Raw genomic sequence first — 24,881 nt, 5'->3', positions numbered from 1 at the left:
ACTGTAATTAATTACTCTTACAATATATAAATACTTACTATAAACAATTTTTATGTTTGACCATGGCAATGGTACTTCCATTAACAATCTTGTTATAGCTAGTTCAAACACCACAGTTTTCCCAGAACCAGTTGGAGCACAAATCACAAAATTCCTATCTGTGTAAAGAAGCTAAAAAATAAAAAAAAAAACTTTTTAAATAAAATTTAATCAATCATGGAATATATAGCATTTTTCATTCACACTCTCAATATTCTCATAGAAAATATGTAAGAAAGACTCCGGAAGAAGAATTCACAAAATTCCTATCTGTGTAAAGAAGCTAAAAAATTAAAAAAAAAAAAACTTTTTAAATAAAATTTAATCAATCATGGAATATATAGCATTTTTTATTCACACTCTCAATTTTCTCATAGAAAATATGTAAGAAAGACTCCGGAAGAAGAATTCAAATTATTTTTACCTTTAAACTTATTAAAATTCTAACCTTGCTTGGATCCACAACCCTCAAAAAAAAAAAAATACTAATAATAATTTACCATTTTGCTTTACTTGTGAAAGTAAATTGTTAGGCTAGAAGAAAATAATTTATTTAGCTTTGAAAGAAATTTTATAAATCTAATAAATATAAACAAGCCCACCTATGAAAGACGCATGATTTCATTTAGCAAACATTTTTTGAGTTCATACAATGTACCAGTCACTGCACGTGGCATTGGAAACAGAAAGATGAATGTGATCTAGTCCTTACCCTTAGAGAACACACAATCAAATTAGAAGAGGCAGATAAGTAAAAATAATAAAATACTTACATCATCAAAAGCTTTGGACTGTATATAGTTGAAATATGGGAATTCTTTGAAAATACTTCTAAATTTTGCAGCTTAGAATAGCATTAAGGAGTCAAATATTTCACAATTTTAAGAATTGGTTACTTTTAATTAATTTATGTATTTTTGATTACTTTTAATTCAAAAATTCAATTAATTAATATTAACTGTGACAATGTTTAATGATGAGGCTTTAATACTTGCTGTTTTAACATCATAAGAAAGGAATTAATAGAGAGACGGACCAATGTGGCAATATAAGAAGCTCCTGAACTTTCCCTCCTCCCACAGATGCACCAAAAATACAACTATACAAGGAGCAATTCTGAGAAAAATCCAGAAATTCACTGACTCCTACACATTGGGTAAATGAAAATACTCCCAATGAAATGGGTAAGAAAGACTGAGACAACTGTAACCCTAAATCCCATCCTTGGCACAGCATCATACAATTAAGAAGGAACTCCCAACTCCCAGCTTCTCCCTGAGGAGCAAAGATTTTGGACCACATGTCTAGAGCCCCAACCTTTAAAGCTCCCACCCGGGGGATAAACCCCCCAAACACCCAACTCCATAAGCCAACAGGGCTTGCATTTATGAGACCCAAAGGACTATAGCAAACAAACAGTTCTTACATGGGCACAGGAACAACCCCTCTACCTCTGCAGGTATATATTCAGGCTCAATGCAGAGGGAACAGCAAAAAATGTTCATCTCCAGTTTCTACCTGGAAAGGATTTCACTTCATACTTTCTCAGCTGCTATCTCAGGTTCTGGCTTCTAATCAGCCTGCACCTAGGTGCTGATTACAATCCTCTCCTTTTGGACATTGATAAGTTTTGGCACAACTATTAGAAGCAACTAAGAACTAAGACAGTGAGTTAGGCAGTCAGAAAGGTTTTAAAGAAAACTAGGATCTTGGGCTAGGTTAACTGATGAGGCTCATCTCCTATACAAGACCAGTCTGTCAAGCCTGGGGGAGGTGGATGTTTTATCTAATGTCTGGAACCAGAACAGAGGGTTAAAAAAAATTAAGAAATGGGAATATGTTTCAAACAAAAAACAGGATAAATCTCCAGAAACCAAACTAAATGAAATAGAGGTAAGTGATTTAATTTACCAAACATTTTTAAATAATGCATAAAGATGCTCCTTAAGGTCAGGAAAGCAATGCATAAACAAAGTAAGAATTTCAACAAAGTCATACAAGTTATAAAAATGTACCAAACAGAAATCATAGAGTGAATGACTATAATAAATGAACTGAAAAACTCAATAGAGGGATTCAACATCAGACAAATCAAACAGAAGAAAGGACCACTGAACTTAAAGATAGGGCAATGGACTTAATCCAGTCAAAGGAACAAAATGAAAAAAGAATTAAAAAAAAAATGAAGATGACTTAAGGGATTTATTTTATACTGATACCAAAGCCAGATAAGAATACTACAAGAAAAGAAGATTACAGGCCAGTATCACTAATGAACACAGACACAAAAATGCTCTACAAAATATTAGCAAACTAAACTCAATAGTACATTATAACAGTCATACACTCATAATCAAATGGAATTTATTTCTGGAATATAAAGATGGTTCAACATCCACAAATCAATCAACATGATACTCTCACGTTAAAAAGTTAAAGATTAGGGGTGCCTGGCTTGCTCAGTCAGTAGAGCATGTGACTCCTGATATTAAGGTCATGAGTTCAAGCCCCACAATGGGCATAGAGCTTATTTTAAAAAAAGGTTAAAGATAAAAACCATATGATCATCTCAATACATGCAGAAAAAGCATTTGACAAATATAGTATCTTTTCATGATAAAAACTGTCCAGAAACTGGGTTAAAAAGGAATGTACCTCAATATAATAAAGGCCATATATGACAAGTTCATAGCTTACATCATATTCAATGGCAAAAAGCTGAACATTTCTGTCTAAGATTAGGAACAAGTATGTCCACTTTCACCACTTTTATTCAACTATTAGTGGAAATCCTAACCAGAGCAATTAGGCTAGAAAGAGATATAAAAGGTACCCAAACTGAAAAAGAAGAAAGAAAAGTCTCTATCCACAGACAACATATTATATATAGAAAATCCTAATACTTCACCAAAAAACTGTTAGAACTAATACGCAAATTCAGTAAAGTTGCAGGACACAAAATTAATATACAAAAATCAGCTGTATTTCCATACACTAACAACAAAATACCAGAAAAAGAAATGAAGAAAACCATCTCATTTACAATAGCATCAAAAAATAAAATACCAAGGAATAAAGTTAACCATCCAATGTAGCATTAAAAATAAAATGCTAACAAGTAAATTTAACCAATAACTATAAGACACTGACAAAAGAAATTGAAGACACAAAAAAATGGAAAGATATTCCATGTTTAAGGATTCAAGAATCGATACCGCTAAATTGTAAACTGCCAAAGAAATGTACAGATTCAATGTAATCCTTATCAAAATTCCAACTGCATTTTTCAGAGAAATATGAAAAACAATCCTAAAATTCATATGGAGCTACAGAAGACCCCAAATAGCCAAAGCAATCTTAAGAACAACAAATCCAGAGGCATCACACTTTAATATCCAAAATATCCAAGGAACTCATACAACTCAATAACCAAAAAACCCCCCAAATAATCCAAATATCAGACACTCTGTGGATTGGGAATATTTTTACAAATCTAGTATTTTTTGAAAAGTAATTTGCAGTTTACCTATAATCTGATTTACATGTCTGGGCATGCTGCTCCCTCTGCATTGAGCCTCAATGTATACCTGCAGAGGAAGAGGGGTTGTTCCTGTGCCCATGTAATAACTGTTTGTTTGCTATAGTCCTTTGGGTCTCATAAATCCAAGTCCTGTTGGCTTATGGAGTTGGGTGTTTGGGGGGTTTATCCCCTGGGTGGGAGCTTTAAAGGTTGGGGCTCTAGATATGTGGTCCAAAATAATCCAATTTAAAAATGGGCAAAGAACCTGAATAGACATTTTTCCAAAGAAAACACAAATGGCCTATAGTACATGAAAAGATGCTCAATGTTACTAATCATCTGAGAAATGCAAATTAAAACCACAATGAGATATTACCTCACATCTGGTAGGATATGAATTTATCAAAAAAAAAAGATAAATATGGCGAGGATGTGGTGAAAAGGGAACCCTTAGACACTGTTGGTAGGAATGTAAAGGGGTACAGCCATTATGGAAAACAGCTGGAGGTTATGATCTAGCAATTACACTTCTGGGTACATATTCAATGTGGGGCTTGAATTCACAACCCTGAGATCAAGATCTGAGCTGAGATAAGGAGTCAGTTACTAAATGGGCTGAGCCATCCAGGTGCTCCTAGGATACATACTCATAGGAAACAAAATCAGTATCTCAAATAACTGTAATCCTTTGTTTCACTGAAGCATTATTCACAATAACCAAGGTATGGAAACAATCTTAAGTGCCTGTCAAGAGACAAATGGATAAAGGAAATGTGAAATACACACACACACACACACACACACACTGAAATATTATTCTGCCTTAAAAATGGAAGGGAATTCTGCCTTTCTTTTCTTTTCTTTCTTTCTTTTTTTTTTTTTTTTTTTGACAAATTGGATGAACCTGAAGGGCATTATGCAAAATCAATTAGTCAGAAAGAGAAAGAGAGGTGATGGAGAGTGGAAACTAACTTAATGGTGGCAACTTATTACAATGCATATGTACGTCAAATTATCATGTTGTACATCTGATATAGTACATTCAAATTTTATTTGTCAATTATACCTCAATTAAGCCAGGAGGGGAGAGAAATTAACAGAAATTATCACAGTCCCCAGTAACACTCCATATTCTGAAAAAATTTGTAAAATCCCAATGTGGAAACAAGGTTTATACAGGGTTATAATTTGACAATTAAATCTGATGGAGTAGATCCCTGGGTGGCTCAGTGTTTTAGTGCCTGCCTTTGGCCCAGGGCATGATCCTGAAGTCCTAGGATCAAGTTCCACATTGGGTTCCCCTGCATTGGAGCCTGCCCGGAGCGTAATCCTGGAGACCTGGGATCGAGTCCCACGTCGGGCTCCCTGCATGGAGCCTGCTTCTCCCTCTACCTGTGTCTCTGCGTCTCTCTCTCTCTCTCTCTCTCTCTTGTCTGTCTCTCATGAATAAATAAATAAAATGTTTAAAATAAATAAATAAATCTGACAGAAAAGATGTAGAAACTTGCATATGTGCCAGTATTTCAAAACTAAGTGTATAATTTATCTTTGGAAGAGTGGTGTTTTTTTATTCATGTTGAGTAGGCCATTTGATTTAATATCTTCTTTAAAGTTCCAAATTTCACATTTTAACTGTTTCATTAGCTGATCTGTGTTTCTGGTCACCTAATCCTGAAATGCTTTGTTTTCAATAATTTAGTTGTACTAAGTGGTGGATTTAATTGCAATTATCAGCATATTGGCTCTATAAGACCTTAAACTGTCCTTCCTCTTTAAGAAAGCTCAAAAATACTAATATATATGAAGAATAAATTGTCCCCTCTCCAAGCTGAGAGTCCATTGTCAGTTCAGGAAATATTTGTACTTACATGGTATTCTTCTTAGTCTGAGTCACAATTATCAACCACAGTTATTAAACACTATATACAAAATACATTACTGGATTTAGAAAGCTATGGGAAGCTGTAAAGAAGAAGATGAGTTCTTACAATGGAAGTTATTTTATTCTATTAGGAAACATAAAACAATATATCTGAGAATTCAAATACATAATTGTTTAAGCAATTACATTTGTATGAACATATACAAAGACTGATGGTCTGTAGTAAGTGATCTTGTTAAAAAATTAAATGAGAACGATTCCCTGCTTTGTCTCAAAGCATATGGCTACAAGGACCTACATGATCTTGCCTCTCCCCCTACATTTTTGTGATTCTGACCTCAGGTCCTACTAATCTTGCTTCTGACTAATCTCCTCTAGCTATATCGGCCTCTTTTCTGTTCTTCAAAAACACTGGCCATGTTCCTGCTGTACAGCCTTCCCTCTGCCTAGACTGCTTCCCTCATTTCCTTCACTTCCTTCAATTGCTTACATCTCTTTTCAAGAAGACCTACCCAAATTACTCTACTTAATTCTAAACCTGAGCCCCCAATTATAGCATCCCCAATTTAATATCCCTTACTTCTGCTCCACTTTTTTTATTTTCCATATTATTCATTGCCTTCTAACATACTATATGACTTATTTATACACTGTTACAATTGTTCAGATCTATCTTCTTCCCCACACCTAACCCAAGAATGTTAACTCCTCAAGGGCAAGGATTCATTGTCTGTTTCCTTAACTGACATATCCCAAGTACCTAGAACAGTGCCTAGCACACAGTAAGCACTCAATTAATATGTTTGCATTTATTAAATCAAGTAGATTATATACAAATCTTCATTTTACTTTCAGTTGTACAGAGTATCAGAATATTTGTGCCAAAACAAAAGTGTAATTTTGAGTTTGTCAATCCATCAAGCTTTTGAAAGAATCTCATTTTTCCTTCAAAATATGTCTCTTCCTATAAAATATTTATTTGTAACAAGCCCACAAGTGAGCCATCATGCTGGTTTTTGTCTCATTAGGTAGTTCCACATCAATTTACATTCACAAAAATGAATCTTTGATTCAGGGTACATGTAGAATTAGTTTTCCAGCTCATGAGAAAACTCAACTACTAACATCATTTATCATCACTATAAACACTTGATATCAAGTTTTTCCTTTCATTCAACAAACTCTCAGCAGTGTCACTGCAATTATATGTTATAACAGGTAGGAAAATGTCTGTAGAATTGAAAATGACAAGACTACTATAGCAAAATCAAACTGACCAAGCTTCTAGTATCCTGAGGATTCAAATATAGTAAAATACCATAAAAGAATCAGAATATATGTTGTGTCCAAGTAATTCCAAAACTCTCAAATTATCATGAAAGGTATTTAATCTTCCACTTTATTTACTTCTTTTTTAAATTTTTATTTTTTTATTTGAGAGAGAGCACAAGCAACAGGGAGGGGCAGAGGGAGAAGCAGACTCCCCGCTGAGCAGGGAGTCCTAAGTGACGACTAGACCTCAGGACCTAAGATCATGACCCAAAAAGATGCTTAACCAATTGAGCCACCCAGGCGCTCCTAGTCTTCCACTTTAAATACAGACTTAGAAATAATAAAGAGCAGCAGCTCTGTTGAGTTTGACAGCAAATGAACATTTTGGACAATAAATCAATGCACACAAGAGTAGGCAATAGTCTTAAATAACAGAGACCTAAACAATAGAACCATTTCAGCTGTGCTAATATAGCATGAAAATATTTAAAACTCTTCAAAAGTTACTGTCATATTACGGCAAGTTCCAGTAAGGGATAAGAAGCCTTTCTCATCATACAGATAATGAAACTAACTTTTAACTGGTTAAGGCTAACCTATTTCCTATGTTCCAACTGTATTTAGATCACCAGAGAGAAGAAAATACAGCAAAATTGAGACACCATGCTGAAGAGAAGCACTAAAAGCTGACAATATCTGAAGTTATGATATCATCATCTATTGCCCTTTATTGTTCTCTCCTTCCATTCTTAGTTCAGTTATCTGCACTGGAGGCAAATTTTCATGATTGATCAGGCAAATATCTTCTAACCATACCTCAGAATTATCTCAGTCCCCTGAGTACACAGGATTAGAATCACTCTTCCCTAGATTCCTCCAGCTCAGCTACCCAATATCTGGAATTTATTTTCTGTTTTGCCAACTAGACAATAACTTTTATGGAGCCTAGAGCTTTCCCCAGCTTTGAGTCATTAATTCCACATTCCTAAAGCATGGTTTTGATGATATAACTTGGATCTGCTCAAAAATACTGCATGATTTCTCCTCATTGCTTAATAAGTTAAAAAAACCTCCAGACTTTGGAATCCATGGCATTAAATAGCCTGATCCTAAGATATCAATCTTAGGATCATCAAACATTATTTCCTACTACCCCTGTAATCATAGCTCTTATTTCAGCCAAACTGGGATGCTGGTTCTTTCTAACATATTCCACACTATTTTACCCCCAGCTTGACTCATGGCTACTCTTTTGCCAGAACAGCTTCCTTTACCTGCCTTTCAGTGTCTTCAGAGATAGGAAGATAAATAAGGAGTGGCCTTTCCCTTCAAGGAGTTCATAGGTCACAGGGAAATGGTCACATAATAGTCATAGCTGCTGGATTATAATAAAAAACAGTAAGTACACTATGTTATAGACATACACAGGGCATCAAAAAAGCAAAGAGGATGTTACCTCCAAAACACACATAAAAACTCAAAATATTTATATTGGAATGCCCAGACATGTAAATCAGATTATAGGTATAAACTGCAAATTTCTTTTAAAAATTCCTAGATTTGTAAAAATATTCCCAATCCGGGCATCCTGGGTGGCTCAGCGGTTTAGCACCATCCTCAGCCCAGGGTGTGATCCTGGAAACCTGGGATCGAGTCCCACATCAGGCTTCCTTGCATGGAGCCTGCTTCTCCCTCTGCCTCTGTCTGTGCCTCTCTCTCTCTCTCTCTCTCATATAGATATATGTCTCTAATGAATAAATAAAAATCTTAAAAAAAATTTCCCAATCCACAGAATGTCCCATTCTCATTTATTTCCACTAGCCATGTTTATCCAAATATGCTATCCTTAACCAAAGTGTAAGAAATTATCTGTATCTGTTTGTAAGTAAATATGCTCAGAATTCAGCCAATAATTCAAATCTTATTTCTGTACTTATCTTATCACAAACTGGTAACAAGCAATTCACAAACTGGCACCAGTCTGCAGACCACACATTGAATAGCACTGACAATCACACACACTGGATCTCTTACGTGATTCAAAAGATTCACTTTTCCTTCTTTTTCTTTGTCAACCAAAAAAAAAAAAAAAGACACAATGGAATAATATGCTTACAGATTTTTATTTCAAACATAAAGCTGCTGTAGTAAAATAATTTAAAGGATACGGATTTCTGTGACAGCCTTCAAAGAATCTAAATCATTTTCTGTTACCCCTAAAAAAAATTCAACAAATTTATACAAGTATTTTTTAATCTCTCCCATGCAAACTGGTTTAATAAAACTAGTATAACTTTTTTATTAAGAGCACAGTTAAATTTTAGATCATAGTTATTTCATTTTGTATTTTTTTTAAGTAGGCCCCACACCCAACACAGAGCTTGAACTCATGACCCTGCTCTACCAACTGACCCTAGATCAGGCACCCTAGATCATAGTTGTAAAATGCAATATGATCAAGAAATGCAGAAATTTTACACAGATAACCTACTCAAATTTATTATTTTTTTATTCTTCCTTAATGCTGAAAAATACAGACCAGTTTGTACCATTATAAAACCAACTGAAAAAGCAAGGAATTACCTTGAACTTCATGAGGTTGGGATGCAACTGAAAAAGTTGGTCCTTTGAATATGTCTTCTCTGATTTCAGAAGCTGAAACAGCATTGCTTGCTGTAAACATATTAATGTCTGAATATTGATGTTTCTGCTTACTATTGCTACATTTCCATGATTCCCCTTTGTTCATTTCTGTTGGGACAATTTTCACTGAGCCAACAGAAGACTCCAAGTTTGTACTGTCATTAGAATAAACACCCTCATGTATATTGTCAGATATTTTAAATAATCTGCAAAACAAAAAACAAAACAAAACATGTTTGTACTTGTAACAGCTGCTTAGAAATGGGAAAAACTATTGGCCCCTTTAAAAATGCCCCATAAATTATGGTTTATTCAAACATAAAATGTAATCTTTCTCCTAAAATATAACTTGCTAAATTTACCACTGAATTATGTCACTTTTCAGAAATTCAAATCCCTTACAGAAGAACCCCTGAGACAGCTCCAAGGATATCTGTCTCCTGCTATTCAGACCCTTTTCAAATTAGGACTTCATGTCAGGTCAGAATCACATGACTAGCAGAGTATTGCAGAAGTACAAGTGCGTGACTACCAAGGGAAGGTCACAAAAGATCCTGACACTTTTGCATACTCTCTTGGATCATTCACATTCGGAAGAACTAGCCACTACATCATAAGAATACACAGGCAACCATGTGGAGAGGCCCATGTAGACAGGTATTGTGGCTTCTTGTCAGTAACAGCATCAACTTCCCAAACATTATCCACTAATCATTTTAATATAAATAATACTAAGTATAGGCATCAAGAAGAATACTTTGCAAAGAAGTATTTTCTTTGCAAAACATGGGCCATCTTTAAGATTGCAATTTATTATATTCAACTGATCAAAAGACAACCCATCAAACTTATTTATTCACCATAGCCCTAAGGAAGTGACCATTAAAGTTCCTAATACAGGGGTGCCTGGGTGGCCCAGTGGATTAAGCATCCAACTCTTGATTTTAGCTCAGGTCATGATCTCAGGCTTCTGGGATCAAGCCCCACTTAGGGTATGGAGCTTGGAGTATGGAGTATGGAGTATGGAGCTTGGAGTATGGAGTATGGAGCTTGGTTAAGAATCTCTCTCTCCGGGATCCCTGGGTGGCTCAGCGGTTTGGCACCTGCCTTTGGCCCAAGGCCTGATCCTGGAGTCCCGGGATTGAGTCCCACATCGGGCTCCCTGCATGGAGCCTGCTTCTCCCTCTGCCTGTGTCTCTGCCTTTCTCTCTATCTGTGTCGCTCATGAATAAATAAATAAAATCTTAAAAAAAAAAAAAAGATTCTCTCTCCCTCTCTCTGCCCTTTTCCACCCCCTCTTGTGCACATATGGGCTTTCTCTCTATCTCAAAAAATAAATTTTTTTTTAAAAAGAGCTCCTAATACAATACTTGTTGTATTACAAAATATTACTTACAAAATAAGTAGGACATGACAGAAGATACTAGTCTTACAGAATTCTATAAGAAATGACATCCAAACAAGTATTGTGCAAATACAAAAGACTTTCTGAATAATTTTTACTATCAATTTTAACAACATGTTTCCATATAAGAAAGAAGGAATCTTTAAAAACACTATAGAATGAGAAATACACTTCAGAACAAACTGTAGGGCTGCATCCTCCAATGCCAGCAGTTCTATCTTTGAAGATTGAAAAATCAAAAGCAGATGGTTAGTTTTGGATAATATAGTAGAATTTGATTACAAAATGGTATTGAGAAAAAAAATGGTATTGAGGACAAGAAAAACAACTTATGCCACAGGATGACTCCTTGCTATAAGCTGTCATATCAGTTAAAAGCATGGACTTCGGAAACAGTCAAACCTGGGTTTAAATCCAGAGCTCTTCTACTTTCTAGCTGTGTGACTTTAGAATTTGAAATAAGTTTTGTGACCTATAAGGACATCATCCATGTGCTAGTTACCTAAATTCTCTGGACCTCAGATTCTTCCTAGTTCCTCTGGAACTCCCACTCCAGTAACTCCCCTATGTCCTCAACTTCTTCACTGATTGTTACAGTTTCTTCCTGGTCTTAACAAAAATATTGCATCGCCCTAAAAATAACTCTTGCTTCTTAAAAAACTGAAGTAGAAACTGCTCATTTTTTCCATATCCAAGTGCACTTGAGGGATGAGACTCTGTGCCTTCTCCATCCCAAATCTACATCATTATTCTTCCATTCTCTTACAAAAGTATTTGTGCTAACTAGTTATAGCACCTTGTAGCCCATGGCATATATCATATATCAACGTCTGGACACTCTACAATCTTTTCCTCTCACTTCCAAATTCTGTCACCATCTATGTTACTTCAATATTCACAGAGTTGAAAAAAAAATTCACCTAGATGAAACATTCAAAATCCTCTCCTCTCCATTTCTTAGGCACTCATCTCCAGTGGCTTTCTCCTTCAAACAATCTCATTCACCTGTTATTCTCTGATCTTAAATACTGTCATTATCCAGAACTGCTCCTCCTCTCAAATCAATCATTCTATCATTCTCTGACCACAGCCTCTTATCTTTTTAGCTTGTTTGCACAAGGTATCAATGAGGTCAAAAAGCAAATTTATTGTAATGAAACTCTTTATTTTCTCCCAAACTATCTTCCCTTCTCTTTTCTCATCTACCTTTAATGGACTTAGATTCCATGGCCTATCTTTTTTACCACTCTTTTACTAATATTTTAAATTCCAATTCTCTTTTATCCTTTTAACATACTTATCTTGCAAAACCTCAAATCCTAGATGAATCTATCTACTTTTTAAAATAACTGCAGGGTGCCTGGGTGGCTGTCAGTTGAGCATCTACCTTCTGCTCAGGTCATTATCCTGGTGTCCAGGTATCAAGCCCTGCATTGCATCAGGCTCCCTGCTGAGGGGGCGGGGGAGCCTGTTTCTCCCTCTCCCTCTACAGCTCCCCCTGCTTGTGCTCTCTCCCTCTCATAAAAAATAAATTAAAAAATCTTTAAAATAATTGCAGACAGGCAGGGGAATACTACTGGAAAAAGCAGTTTGGTAGATGATTCAACACTCTGAACATTAAAATTGAGAGTCAGCAGCAGCAGCAAGACTACAGATATAAGATCAATATACCAAAATCAATTATTGATGTCTATACACTTGCAATGTACAATCTGAAAAAAAATTTGAGTCCATTTATAAGAGCATCAAAAAGAATAAAGTATTTAGGAATAAACTTAACAAAATAAGTATGACTTGTCCACTGAAAATCTCACATTACTGAAAGAAATTAAAGAAAATTTAAACAAATGTAATGATATTCCATGTTCACAAACCAGGAGACTTAATGTTATTAAGATGGTAAAGCTCAAGTTGATCTACAGAATCAACATGTTCCCCATCAAAATCCCAGCTGGCTCCTTTGCAGAAATTGACCAGTTTATTGTAACATTCATACGAAAATGCAAATAACCCAGAAAAGCCAAGAAAATCTTGAAAAAAGGAACAAAATTGGAGGATTCACACATTCCAATTTGAAACTTCACAACAAAAGCTACAGCAGCAATCAAGACATTGTGGGATAGGTCCTTATGTAAAGCATAAGGAAAGACATATCAGTCAATGGAATAGAATTGAGAGTCCAGAAATAAACCTTTATTTAGTAGATAGTTTCCTCACTGGCATAATAGGAAACATACATTTGGTCTTGTTCTAGTTCCTGGCACGGAGTTCCTAAAACCCTTGGAATTTCATGTGATAGAAGTGATAAAAAGCATCTTTTGTTATTCATGACAAACTCCTTTCAACCATACTCGAGTTTATGCTAGTGAAATTACTCCTGTAGGACCCCTGCATAGCTTCAGGATGGGGGTTAATTGCCAGAAAAAAATAAACCCTAATTAGAAAAGGTTAAACTTTTAGCCTTATCTGTGACATCCAAGGAAGAAAGAGGAATGGAGATTGGGTTCAATCACTCACCAATGGCCAATGATTTAATCAATCGTGCCTACCTAAGGAAACTACCATAAAGGAAAAACTCCTAAATGATGGGAGGTTCAGAGAGCATCAAAGGTAGTAAACAGAGGTGCCTGGATGGCTCAGGCAGTAGAGCATCTAACTCTTGATTTCGACTCAGGTCATAATGTCAGGGTTGTGGGATCCAGCCCTAGTTGAGCTCCACGCTCAGTGCAGTCTGCTTGTGCCTCTTCCTCTGCTCTTTCCCCTGCTCCTGCTTTCTCTCTAAAATAAATACAAGCTTTAAAAAAATAAATGTAAGGACTAAAACTACAAAAATCTTAGAAGAAAACGTAGTAGTAAACCTTTATACAGCCTCACTCAGTGTGGAGTCTACTTCTCGCCCTCTAGCCCACATGTACACTCATGAGCTCTCTCCTTAAAATAAATAAATCTTTTTTTTTTTTTTAAGGTTGTAAACACACTAAGGTGCTCATAAGGTGATATACTTGAAGAGGCATTGAAGCTCTACACACCCTCCTTCTCCATACCTTGCTCTATGCATCTCTCCCATTTGGCTGTTCTTGGATTGTATCCTTTATAATGATTTGGTAAACATAAGTATAGTGTTTTCCTCAGTTATATAAGTCATTCTAGAAAATTATTAAACCTAATGTGGGGGTTATGGAAACCCCTAAATTTGTATTCTGCAAGGCAGAAATTTGGGTAGCCTGGAACCCTGTCTGTGGATGACATCTGAAGTGGGGCAGTCTTATGGAATTGAGCCCTTAGCCTGTAAGATGTGATGCTAATTCCGGGAGGTAGTATGAATACAGAATTGAATTGTTGGACACCCATCAGTATCAGAGATGCAGAGAATTGATTGGGGTCAGAAACCTTCCCCTATACCCTATATTTGCAGTCAACTGATTTTCAGTTAAGGTGCTATGACATTCAATGGGGTAAGAATAGTTTTTTCAACAAATGGTGCAAGAACAACAGAATATCTACATGCAAAAAATATGAAGCTGGATTTCTACCTTGCACCACATTGAAAATTAACTCAAAATAGACCTAGCGGCTCAGTAAGCTCTAAAATAGACCTGAGTAGCTCAGTAAGTTGAGCATCTGACTTGATTTCAGCTCAAGTCATGATCTCATACTCCTGGGATCAAGCCCCATGTCAGGCTCTGTGTTCAGCACTGAGTCTACTTATACCTCTCCCTCTGCTCCTCCCCCCTGCTCATGTTCTCTCTCTCTCTCTAAAATAAATCAATATAAAAAGTCTTTTTAAAAAATAGATTATATGGGGGATCCCTGGGTGGCTCAGTGGTTTGGTGCCTGCCTTTGGCCCAGGGCATGATCCTGGAGTCCTGGGATCAAGTCCCACATCAGGCTTCCTGCATAGAGCCTGCTTCTCCTCTGTCTGTGTCTCTGCCTCTCTCTCCCTCATGAAAAAATAAAATCTTAAAAGTAAATAAATAAAAGATTACAGACCTAAATGTAAGAGCTAAAACTATAAAAATCTTAAAAGAAAATGTAGTAGTAAATCTTTATACAACCTTGGATTAAGCAATGGTTTCTTGGATATGACACCAAAAGCCCAAGCAACAAAAGAAAAATTAGATAAGTTGGACTCATCAAAATTTAAAACTTTTGGAGTGCTAAGGGTATTATCAAAAAAGTGAAAGAAAACCAACACAAAGAATAGGAAAAATATTACCAAAGCATACAACTGATAAAAGAATTTTATCCAGAATATATAAAGAACTCTTACACCTCAACAATAAAAAGACAGAAAACCCAACTTAAAAAGCAGAGAATCTGAAAAGACATTACTACAAAGGTAATCATACACAAATAACCAATAATCACATGAAAAGATGCCCAATACCATAAGTCATTAGGGAAATGCTAATCAATGAGATGTCACTTCATACCCAGTGGAATGGCTACATTAAAAAAAAACAGGGATCCCTGGGTGGCGCAGCGGTTTGGCGCCTGCCTTTGGCCCAGGATGCGATCCTGGAGACCTGGGATCGAATCCCACATCAGGCTCCCAGTGCATGGAGCCTGCTTCTCCCTCTGCCTGTGTCTCTGCCTCTCTCTCTCTCTCTCTCTGTGACTATCATAAATAAAAATAAATTAATTAATTAAAAAATAAAATAAAATAAAATAAAAACAAACCATAACAACTGCTGACAAGGATGTAGAGAAATTGAAACCCTCACATGTTGTTTGTAGGGCTGTGAATTGATGCAGTTACTTTGGAAAATAATTTAGCAGTTTCTCAAAAAAGCTAAGTATATAGTTACCATATGACCCAGCAATTTCAGTTCTAGGTATAAATCCAAAAGAATTTAAAAATAAATTCATACAAAAACTTGTACATGAATGTTCAGAGCAACATTATTAGTAACAGCCAAAAAGTAAAAGCAATCCAGATGCCCAAGAATTGATAGATGGATAAACAAAATGTTGTATTGTCCACTCAATGGAATATTATTTGACCATAAAAAGAATGAAGTATTGATACATGACATAATATGGATAAACCTTGAAAACATTATGCTAAGTGAAAGAAGCCAGACACGAAAGGCCAGACATTGGATAATTCTACTTACATGAAAGTCTAGAATACATAAATGCATAAAAACAGAAAGATTAGTGGTTGCCAGGGGCTGGGGAGGAGGAGGAGAATGAGGAGTTGGAAAGGGGAGTGATCAATAATGAATACAGTTTCTTTGAGGGGGATGAAAATGTTTTAAAATTAGATAGTAGTGATGATTATCCAACTCAGTGAATATTCTAAAAACCAATGAACTGTATACTTCAGAAGAGTGAATTTTCACGTGAGTTATATCTCTTTAAGATTTTATTTGTTTGAGAGAGTATGAGCAGGGGGAAGAACAGAGTGGGGAGGGAGAGGGAGAGAATCTCAAGTGGACTCCCTGCTGTGCAAGCAGCCCCATGCAGGGCTCTATCTCACAACCCTGAGATCATGACCAGAGCCAAAACCAAGAGTTAGATGCTTAACTATCTGAGCCACCCACGTGCCCCAAGTTATATCTTAATAGAGATGTTATAAAAAAAAATTCATAGACATCAACAGCAACTGGGCTCTTCAGAGTGCCCAACAATCCTACCATTATTCTAACTGGATTGCTTTCCCATTTTCCATAATCTCCTCCACTCTTCTCATACATGCTCAATACTCCCACTTTTTCCCTCCAACTCCACAAATGATCTCATTTCTTATGTCACAGAGAAAACAAAACCTATCAACTAGAGCTCTTCTGAATCTTTAAACCCATGCATCGAATTCTCTATTTGGACAATTTATAGATACTCAAACTCAACATGTCCAAATCTGTACTCATCACCATCCCCAAAATCTGTTCTTCTTTAATAGTTTTCTATATTATGAAAGGGCACTACCATCCTTCACTGTTCTGGCTCAAGTCAGATAACTTGGGAGTCAGGGGTCATATCTAATAATCATTTAGGTCCTATGGGATTCTATCTCCTAAATCACTCTGAACTCTCTCATCCTTGCTACTACAGTCAACATCAGGCTCCCATTCTCTCTCACCTAGATTAATAACAAAAAATAAAATAAAATGAAATGAAATGAAATAAATAAAATAAAATAAAATAAAATAAAGTAAAATAAAATAAATAAACCTTCTTAAAGTAACCTTTCACAACAGATTCTAGTTCCCTTCTGATTCATCATACTAATGCCAAAGTGGACTTTAAATTTAAAAAAAAAAACTAATTTTATTCTTCTGGTTAAAATGCAGGACCTTAAAACACTTGCTTTCAAACTTTAGTGTGCATAACAATCATGCAGAAAAACTGTTGATAATTCCTGGGTCCCTTCCCCACCTTCAGCTAGACTGTAATTCAACAGGCCTAAGGTAGGACCCAGGAATCCAAATTTCTAACAAGCACTCCAGGTGATTCTGATAGAGTGGGTTCACAGGCCACAGTTGAAGAAACAATGCCTTAAGAAAAAGCACAAAGTTTATCACAGGCTATGTGACTCTGAATGACTTGCTCCCTCTAAACCTTACCTCTCTGAATTCTGATTTTACCCAAAAGGAAATTTTCTAAGAATAGGTCAAGCTCTGTGCTACCTTATATCTTTTGCACATACTATTCCTTCTGCCTGGAATATTCTCTTTTATTTGCCCTTAGTTTAATCCTATTCTTCCTTAAGGCTAAGTTTAAATACTATTTCTTCAGGAAAGCCTTCCCTGATGCTTCAGAGCTGTAACAGCGATTCTCAAAGAATGGTTGAGACCTTTTCAAAGAGTTCATAGTATCAAAACAATTTTCTAATTATTACTAAAGCATCATTTACCTTTTAAATTTTTTCAATTTTGATTTCTAATATAGTTAAATATCGATAGACATAACCACATACACAAAAACTGTTGGGAATCCTCAATAATTTTTAAGTGTAAAGGGTCCCAACAATAAAAAGTTTAAGAACCTTTGTTATAATCATATACCTCATCAAAATAATTATTGTAGTATTAAGTATTTAATCAATTATTTTTCATTATTTACCGTCTTTCCTCCATTAAGTTGTAGCTCTCTAAAGGCAAGAACCTATGACTAGAATCCCAGAGTTAACAAAGCATCTGGTATATAGTAAACCCTATTTGTTGTTGCTGTTTTTCTCATTTAGATTCTATTATACTTCATACATTTGGACATATCATAAATATCCACCTTTATTACTGAGTCTTCGGTGTTTCATTTAATTAATTACCTTTTTCGGAAGGCTGATGTGCTCTCTCCTTTATCTTCTGCAAAATTTACTAATTTTGTATTACCTGAAACATTTTTCTCAGGTGCTATCTCGGTGCCAATGTGATTTTTGTATTTCTGAGAACCATAGGTCAGCTTCCCAGGAACACGTGGTAAGTCATGGTTACCTGCTTCTGTTAAATTCAGATCACCTGTTTCACATTTATTTGAGGAAAAGGCAAATTGGAATTTTTGTGTTGGTGAAATATAATTTGTGTTTTCATTAGTCATCTTTAAATTTGATGGTAACATTTTTGGCCTTTCTTCCTGACCTACAAAAATGGAATATATTAATTAATATATGTTCTCCACGAAAATAAACTTTCAAAATGACCATGAAAAAATTTAATAAAAATTTTCAAAACAATTGACGAGGTAAACATGAAAGTTATTCATACAATAACAAGAGAATCTGTAATATCACATATGGTTTTGAACTACAGATGATTGGTACTGCTACTGGACATATCACTGAAGGGCACTCAATCAAGGATTATTGAAATTTGAAATTTATGTAAAACCTACATTATAAAATAGGTTTAATTTCTGACCCTCAGAAATAACCATAATTATACCTTTAAGTATTTTATCTACTAAAAATGACATATAATTATACAATTATGAGGATCTGAAAATTTATATAGCCAATCTACACACAGAAATACATACAATGACCAATCATACAAAATGTTACTGAATTTAAGTATTAAAATACATGATACAATGCTTTTAATTTTGTAATACTGCTTCTAAAATCAAGATAAAGGTATGATTTCATCAGGGTGGCAAAATGTTTAAAGTTTCTTTACAGAGACTTTACAAGCATCTTTGAAAGGTTGGGAGGAATCTGGAGGCCTTATTAGGGCTTAAATTTGCTTTATCATCTATGTGTATGGTATATATAGCTTGTGTAACCTATATATTATTTGGTACGTATAGGGATATAAATAATGTATATTTTCATGTATATAATATATACAAATTACAAAGCTTAAGATATACATAAATGAACTACCACCAAATTTAAAAATCAAAATGTTATCAATAATACCACATAAGGGCAGCCTGGGTGGGTCAGCGGTTTAGTGTCATCTTCAGCCCAGGGTGTGATCCTGGAGACCGGGGATCAAGTTCCACGTCAGGCTCCCTGCATGGAGCCTGCTTCTCCCTCTGCCTGTGTCTCTGCCTCTCTCTCTGTCTCTGTCTCTCTCTCTCTCTCTCTGTGTTTCTCATGAACAAATAAATAAAATATTTAAAAAATAGTAATACCACATAAGATCACATATATTGTTTGAATATGCTTGCTTGTCTTTAACTTTATAAAAATGGTACCAAACTATATATAATATTCCACATCCTGTTTTTTTCAGGAACGTGGTTTTCCTAAGCCAGAGAGGATCCTACCTTTAGTAAAAGGCAAGACAAAAACTAAATGGGACCAACAATTTTAATAGTAAGAGGAAACAAATTCATACAATAGAACATGTGTGTGATAGTGTACTGTATACATTTAATATGCATATATATATGTATATATGTATAGAAAGGAAAATGTTTTAGATTTTTAGATTCGGTGAGCACTATTTTGTTTTTTTTGTTTTTTTTTTTAATTTTTTTTTTATTTATTTATGATAGTCACACAGAGAGAGGAGAGAGGCTGAGACACAGGCAGAGGGAGAAGCAGGCTCCATGCACCGGGAGCCCGACGTGGGATTTGATCCCGGGTCTCCAGGGTCGCGCCCTGGGCCAAAGGCAGGCGCCAAACCGCTGCGCCACCCAGGGATCCCCGGTGAGCACTATTTTGAACAAAATAAGTCTCTATCATTTTATTCCATTAAAATAAAGGAATTAATACTTTAATGTGTTACTAGATTTTTTACATTGACATAAGTTGCATGGGTTTAATAACTTCATAACAAATATGTGATGGTTTACCTAACAGTTTATGACTTTCTATTTCCTCCTCTAATGCCTGAGTATCTGGAATTTCTGAAATCAATGGAACAGGTGGGAGAAACCAATCCAATAATTTTTCATTGTCTGGATAGCTATACAAAATATAAAGGTATGAAGATACGTTAATAAAGTTACATCAGAAATTATTAATTAAACATTACTCAATTACAGACTCCTAGATAAACATCCTATAAATTAATTTTCTATGGTGAATTTGATGTATCTGTATACACAGCAGTGTTCTCAATCTTTTCCCTTGTGTGTCATAGGATTAATAACACTGCTATGTGAGATATGCTATCTAAATATTGACTATAACTCCATCTCTTTTTCTCCAATTCAAACACTTGTGACAAGAATCTTAAATCTACTCCATATTAAAAAAAAAAGTAGTAAATCATTCTGAAACGTTAGTATCCTATCACAAGTAACAAGTTACTTATGACACACCTCACAACTAATCATGTGTCATCAGTGTGTAAATGACACTACTACTGGTATTCTAGAGTATTCCTAAAACATTACAAATTACTGTGCTAACCCAAAAAGTCTTGATCCAGAACCACCTATAAACCACAGAAAATCCAAGAAACCAGTTGAAACTGACAATCACTTTGTAAACCTATAGTTGTTGAGATTTTGGCACCTTGTTGGTATTGTGAACTACTACCTCTCCTTATCTTTCAGCTGTGATCCTATTAACATATAATGTTTTAATGTTTCCTTTTCAAAAAACATTGATTTGCCCTTCACTAGAACAAAAAGATAAGTATTAAGTGACAGGAAATATATTTGAGAAGAGTACCACATACACTGTTTATGCCAAGCAGCAAGGATTTTATGATTTGTTTTTTTTTACTCTCTTCATTTAGGATTTTAAGCTATTAAAAGTGAGAGCCAGTCTTTTACTTTACTGCCTTTCATAGCAAATAATGCATAGCTACTTTAGCTATATTTTCCAAATAAAAAATCTACAACACATTATCTAACAATGTCCTGACAGACTGTCTGATAATAGGCCAAAGCATTTGAAATTTAGGATTGTCAAGAGGGGCCCCAAGATTACCCCAGAGCCAATGATTCCCTGGACTAATTCAAAGGGCAAATCATCCTACTCATGATTATGAGGCAAAGTTCAGGGGAAACCAAGAACAAGCTTCCAAAGGCCCTCTCCCAGTACAGTAACACAGGACATCTTTAATTCCCTCAGGAACAAGCTGTAACAACATGTATGAAGTGTTGCCAATGAGGGGGCTCATTAGATATTCAGTGCCCAGGGTTTTTATTGCAGACCAATCACTGGGCATCCTGTGTCTGGTATATACCTAAATTCTAGAAAATCTAAGAAAGGTATTAACAATATACAAAAAGCACACATCATGGGATCCCTGGGTGGCGCAGCGGTTTGGCGCCTGCCTTTGGCCTAGGGCGCGATCCTGGAGACCCAGGATCGATTCCCACGTCGGGCTCCCGGTGCATGGAGCCTGCTTCTCCCTCTGCCTGTGTCTCTGCCTCTCTTTCTCTCTATCATAAATAAATAAAAATTTTTAAAAAAAGCACATATCTAATTCTACTATCCAGCCTCCCCATAAAATCAAATCTGCCTTATAATATACCTAATTCTAGAAAATCTAAGAAAGGTATTAACAATATACAAAAAGCACACATCTGGGATCCCTGGGTGGCGCAGCGGTTTGGCGCCTGCCTTTGGCCTAGGGCGCGATCCTGGAGACCCAGGATCGATTCCCACGTCGGGCTCCCGGTGCATGGAGCCTGCTTCTCCCTCTGCCTGTGTCTCTGCCTCTCTTTCTCTCTATCATAAATAAATAAAAATTTAAAAAAAAAAGCACATATCTAATTCTACTATCCAGCCTCCCCATAAAATCAAATCTGCCTTATAATATACCTAATTCTAGAAAATCTAAGAAAGGTATTAACAATATACAAAAAGCACACATCTGGGATCCCTGGGTGGCGCAGCGGTTTGGCGCCTGCCTTTGTCCTAGGGCGCGATCCTGGAGACCCAGGATCGATTCCCACGTCGGGCTCCCGGTGCATGGAGCCTGCTTCTCTCTGCCTGTGTCTCTGCCTCTCTTTCTCTCTATCATAAATAAATAAAAATTTTAAAAAAAAAGCACATATCTAATTCTACTATCCAGCCTCCCCATAAAATCAAATCTGCCTTATAATATACCTAATTCTAGAAAATCTAAGAAAGGTATTAACAATATACAAAAAGCACACATCTGGGATCCCTGGGTGGCGCAGCGGTTTGGCGCCTGCCTTTGGCCCAGGGCGCGATCCTGGAGACCCGGGATCGAATCCCACATCGGGCTCCTGGTGCATGGAGCCTGCTTCTCTCTCTGCCTGTGACTCTGCCTCTCTCTCTCTCTGTCTGTGACTTAAATAAATAAATAATAAATAAAATATTTTAAAAAAAAAAGCACACATCTAATTCTACTATCCAGCCTCCCCATAAAATCAAATCTGCCTTATAATTTTCCTATTTTCTAGAGGTGTCATCATTCCCTTACCCATCCAGAATCCAAATTATAGCATAATCTTTTACCTACTATATCCAGACATATGCCAGGTCTTACAGCATCTTCTTTATGCTTCTTGAATTTGTTATTTCCTTGTACTTCCACTGTCACTATTCCAATCAAAGCTCTAATCAATTTATGTATTCACTAATATATTTTACACACTCCTATCACATTAATTTAGAATTGTTTTCATTATAATTAGATTCCATTCAAAATACTTCAGTGGTTTCCAAAGAATGCCAAATGTCCAAATGGCCTTAGGCTACCTTACAATTTTAACTCTCCTACACTAGGGAACTTACAGTCCAGGCCAAAGTGAACTACTTGAATATCAAATAGATAATGCATTCTATCCCTCATCTTTGTTCAAAAATATTTCCTTTACTCTGCTTGTCACTGGACATGACCCTATCCCATATCTATCTATAGAAGTTCAACTCTTTCATTCTTTCATTAATCTATTCAATAGCTATTTACTGAGTACTATGTTCCAGCCACTGTTCAAGGCCATAGTGCTTACATTCATTCAAAATCAAGCTTAAATCCTTCCGTCATCTTAAGTACTATTTGAACCTATAATATTTATCACAGTTCTCTTATATTGTGTGTATCTGTATGTAGGTCTAATATAGATATATAGGCATATAGAAAGATTAATGATAGATAGATCAGTCTGATACCACTCCTAGATCATAAACACTTAAGGGTTTGTTTCTAGTTCCATTCACATTGATAATACTTGGCAAGTGTTTACATAATTAGGCATATTAGTCAATAAATGTTTATTGATTTAGTTCCATGGCTTTTAACACATACAAAGTCATGTCCAAGATCCTTAATCTGGCCCTTAACATCCACCACAACCTATCCTCAGTTTATTTTTCTAACTTTATGTCTAATTGTTTCTCCTTTATGAACCTTCTGTTCCAGAAAACTTCTCTATACACTCTCTCCTAAAAGTATTGCAAATTGTCCCACCTCCATTCTTTTTTCTTGCTGTTAAATTCTGCCTTCAAGTGGCCTCCTCTTCTCTGCTTTTTAGAATTACCAAATCCTTCAAGGTCTCACGAAGTCTCTCCCCATTACCATAGAGCCTAACCCAATCAGTCTGTACTCCCTCCAAATCTGAAATTTCATTGTGTGAATATAGGCTAATATTTCCTTCACACCTTTTTTGACTCTGTGTTGTTAGAAAGACAAATATATTTTGCATTTTGCCCAGGACAGGCCTGATTAACACCTGTTGTGCAAATTGGATGCACTCTTTCAGTCTCAAAGCATCCAAATCTGAATGAATTATAGTCATGTTATTTATTGATGACATTTCCATATGTATGCTTAATCTCCTCAAATAGATTTTAAGTTCTTTTGAAGTAAAAGTCTGTCTCATCCTTCTTATATCCCTTTTAGCATTCAATCAATATTTGAGTTAATATTTGAATAAATGAAAAAAATTAATGAAGCAATAAATACTCAATGCTTCCTTATTTAAAAAAAAAAAAAAAGATAACACAGGGTTGCATGGCTGGCTCAGTCAGTGAAACATGCAACTCTTGATCCTGTGAGTTCTAGCCCCACACTGGTATAGAGATTACTCAAAAATAAAATCTTAAAAAAAAAAAAAGATAATACAATAGAATATGTAGAAAACTTAGAAGTGAGAACAATTTACATGTGAAAATCCATAAAAACCTGTATTTTACAGACTATTCTCTGTTCTTATTTCCTTAGGTGCCACATCTTTATTTCCACCCCTACTTCCTGCCTACAATGAATTTGCCCATCATATTTGGCTTTTGGCACACTGCCCATTCTGTTTTCAAAAGGTGCCATCACTATTTGTCCAGGGCTACTGTTTGACCATTACTTCAAGTCTTTACCTTTGCCAAAAATAATTGGAACAAACCAGAAATGCAAACAAATGAAAGCAAAATAGACAAGAATCCACTCTATTTCTTAAGTTACAGTATTTAAGATGTTAAACTTCAGTTACTCCCTTATATCTGAATTCCATGTTTACCAAATATATACCTGAAATATCATTCTATTGATGCCTCATTTATTTGTATATTTCCAGAAAGAAAATTAAAACTCCTCAAAAATCAAGTATCTCTAAAACAATATACTATGTTATCCTTTAAGGCAGACTTACTTTTCAGCTTCATCTGGTTTTTCAAAAAACAAAGTATCCAAAGAAAACAAGGAGTCATTTGATTTCAGCATTGTTAAAACTGGAATGTGTCACAAATCTACCAAAATATAGAAAAAGTAGTTTATATTTTTGTTATTAATATTAATATTTAGTTT

The 24,881-nt window shown here is 35.6% G+C and overlaps 1 protein-coding gene across 14 annotated transcripts in view; it reads right to left on the bottom strand.

The window, feature by feature from the left end:
• The window catches only part of HFM1 (helicase for meiosis 1), a 149,441-nt gene that overhangs the window by 86,805 nt on the left and 37,755 nt on the right, over positions 1-24,881 (bottom strand). For 12 of the 14 annotated variants that reach the window (XR_005361261.1, XR_005361260.1, XR_005361262.1 and 9 more), the window contains 7 exons: positions 24,727-24,823; positions 20,008-20,120; positions 18,035-18,344; positions 9,297-9,562; positions 8,882-8,929; positions 813-883; positions 39-171 (listed from right to left, as the gene is read on the bottom strand). Coding sequence is in view for 11 of the 14 variants with exons in the window: in XM_038541399.1 (XP_038397327.1) it covers positions 39-171; positions 813-883; positions 8,882-8,929; positions 9,297-9,562; positions 18,035-18,344; positions 20,008-20,120; positions 24,727-24,797 (1,012 nt within the window). In the remaining 3 variants the exon portion in view is untranslated. Of the gene's footprint in view, positions 1-38; positions 172-812; positions 884-8,881; positions 8,930-9,296; positions 9,563-18,034; positions 18,345-20,007; positions 20,121-24,726; positions 24,824-24,881 lie in introns of those variants that run through there. The other 2 variants (XM_038541406.1, XM_038541407.1) reach the window with 2 other exon arrangements.

This window comes from Canis lupus, chromosome 6, assembly GCF_011100685.1.
Source record: "Canis lupus familiaris isolate Mischka breed German Shepherd chromosome 6, alternate assembly UU_Cfam_GSD_1.0, whole genome shotgun sequence".
Lineage (NCBI taxonomy): Eukaryota > Metazoa > Chordata > Mammalia > Carnivora > Canidae > Canis > Canis lupus.
The sequence above is the reverse complement of the archived record's forward strand: the minus strand, read 5'-3'. Positions and strand labels throughout refer to the sequence as shown.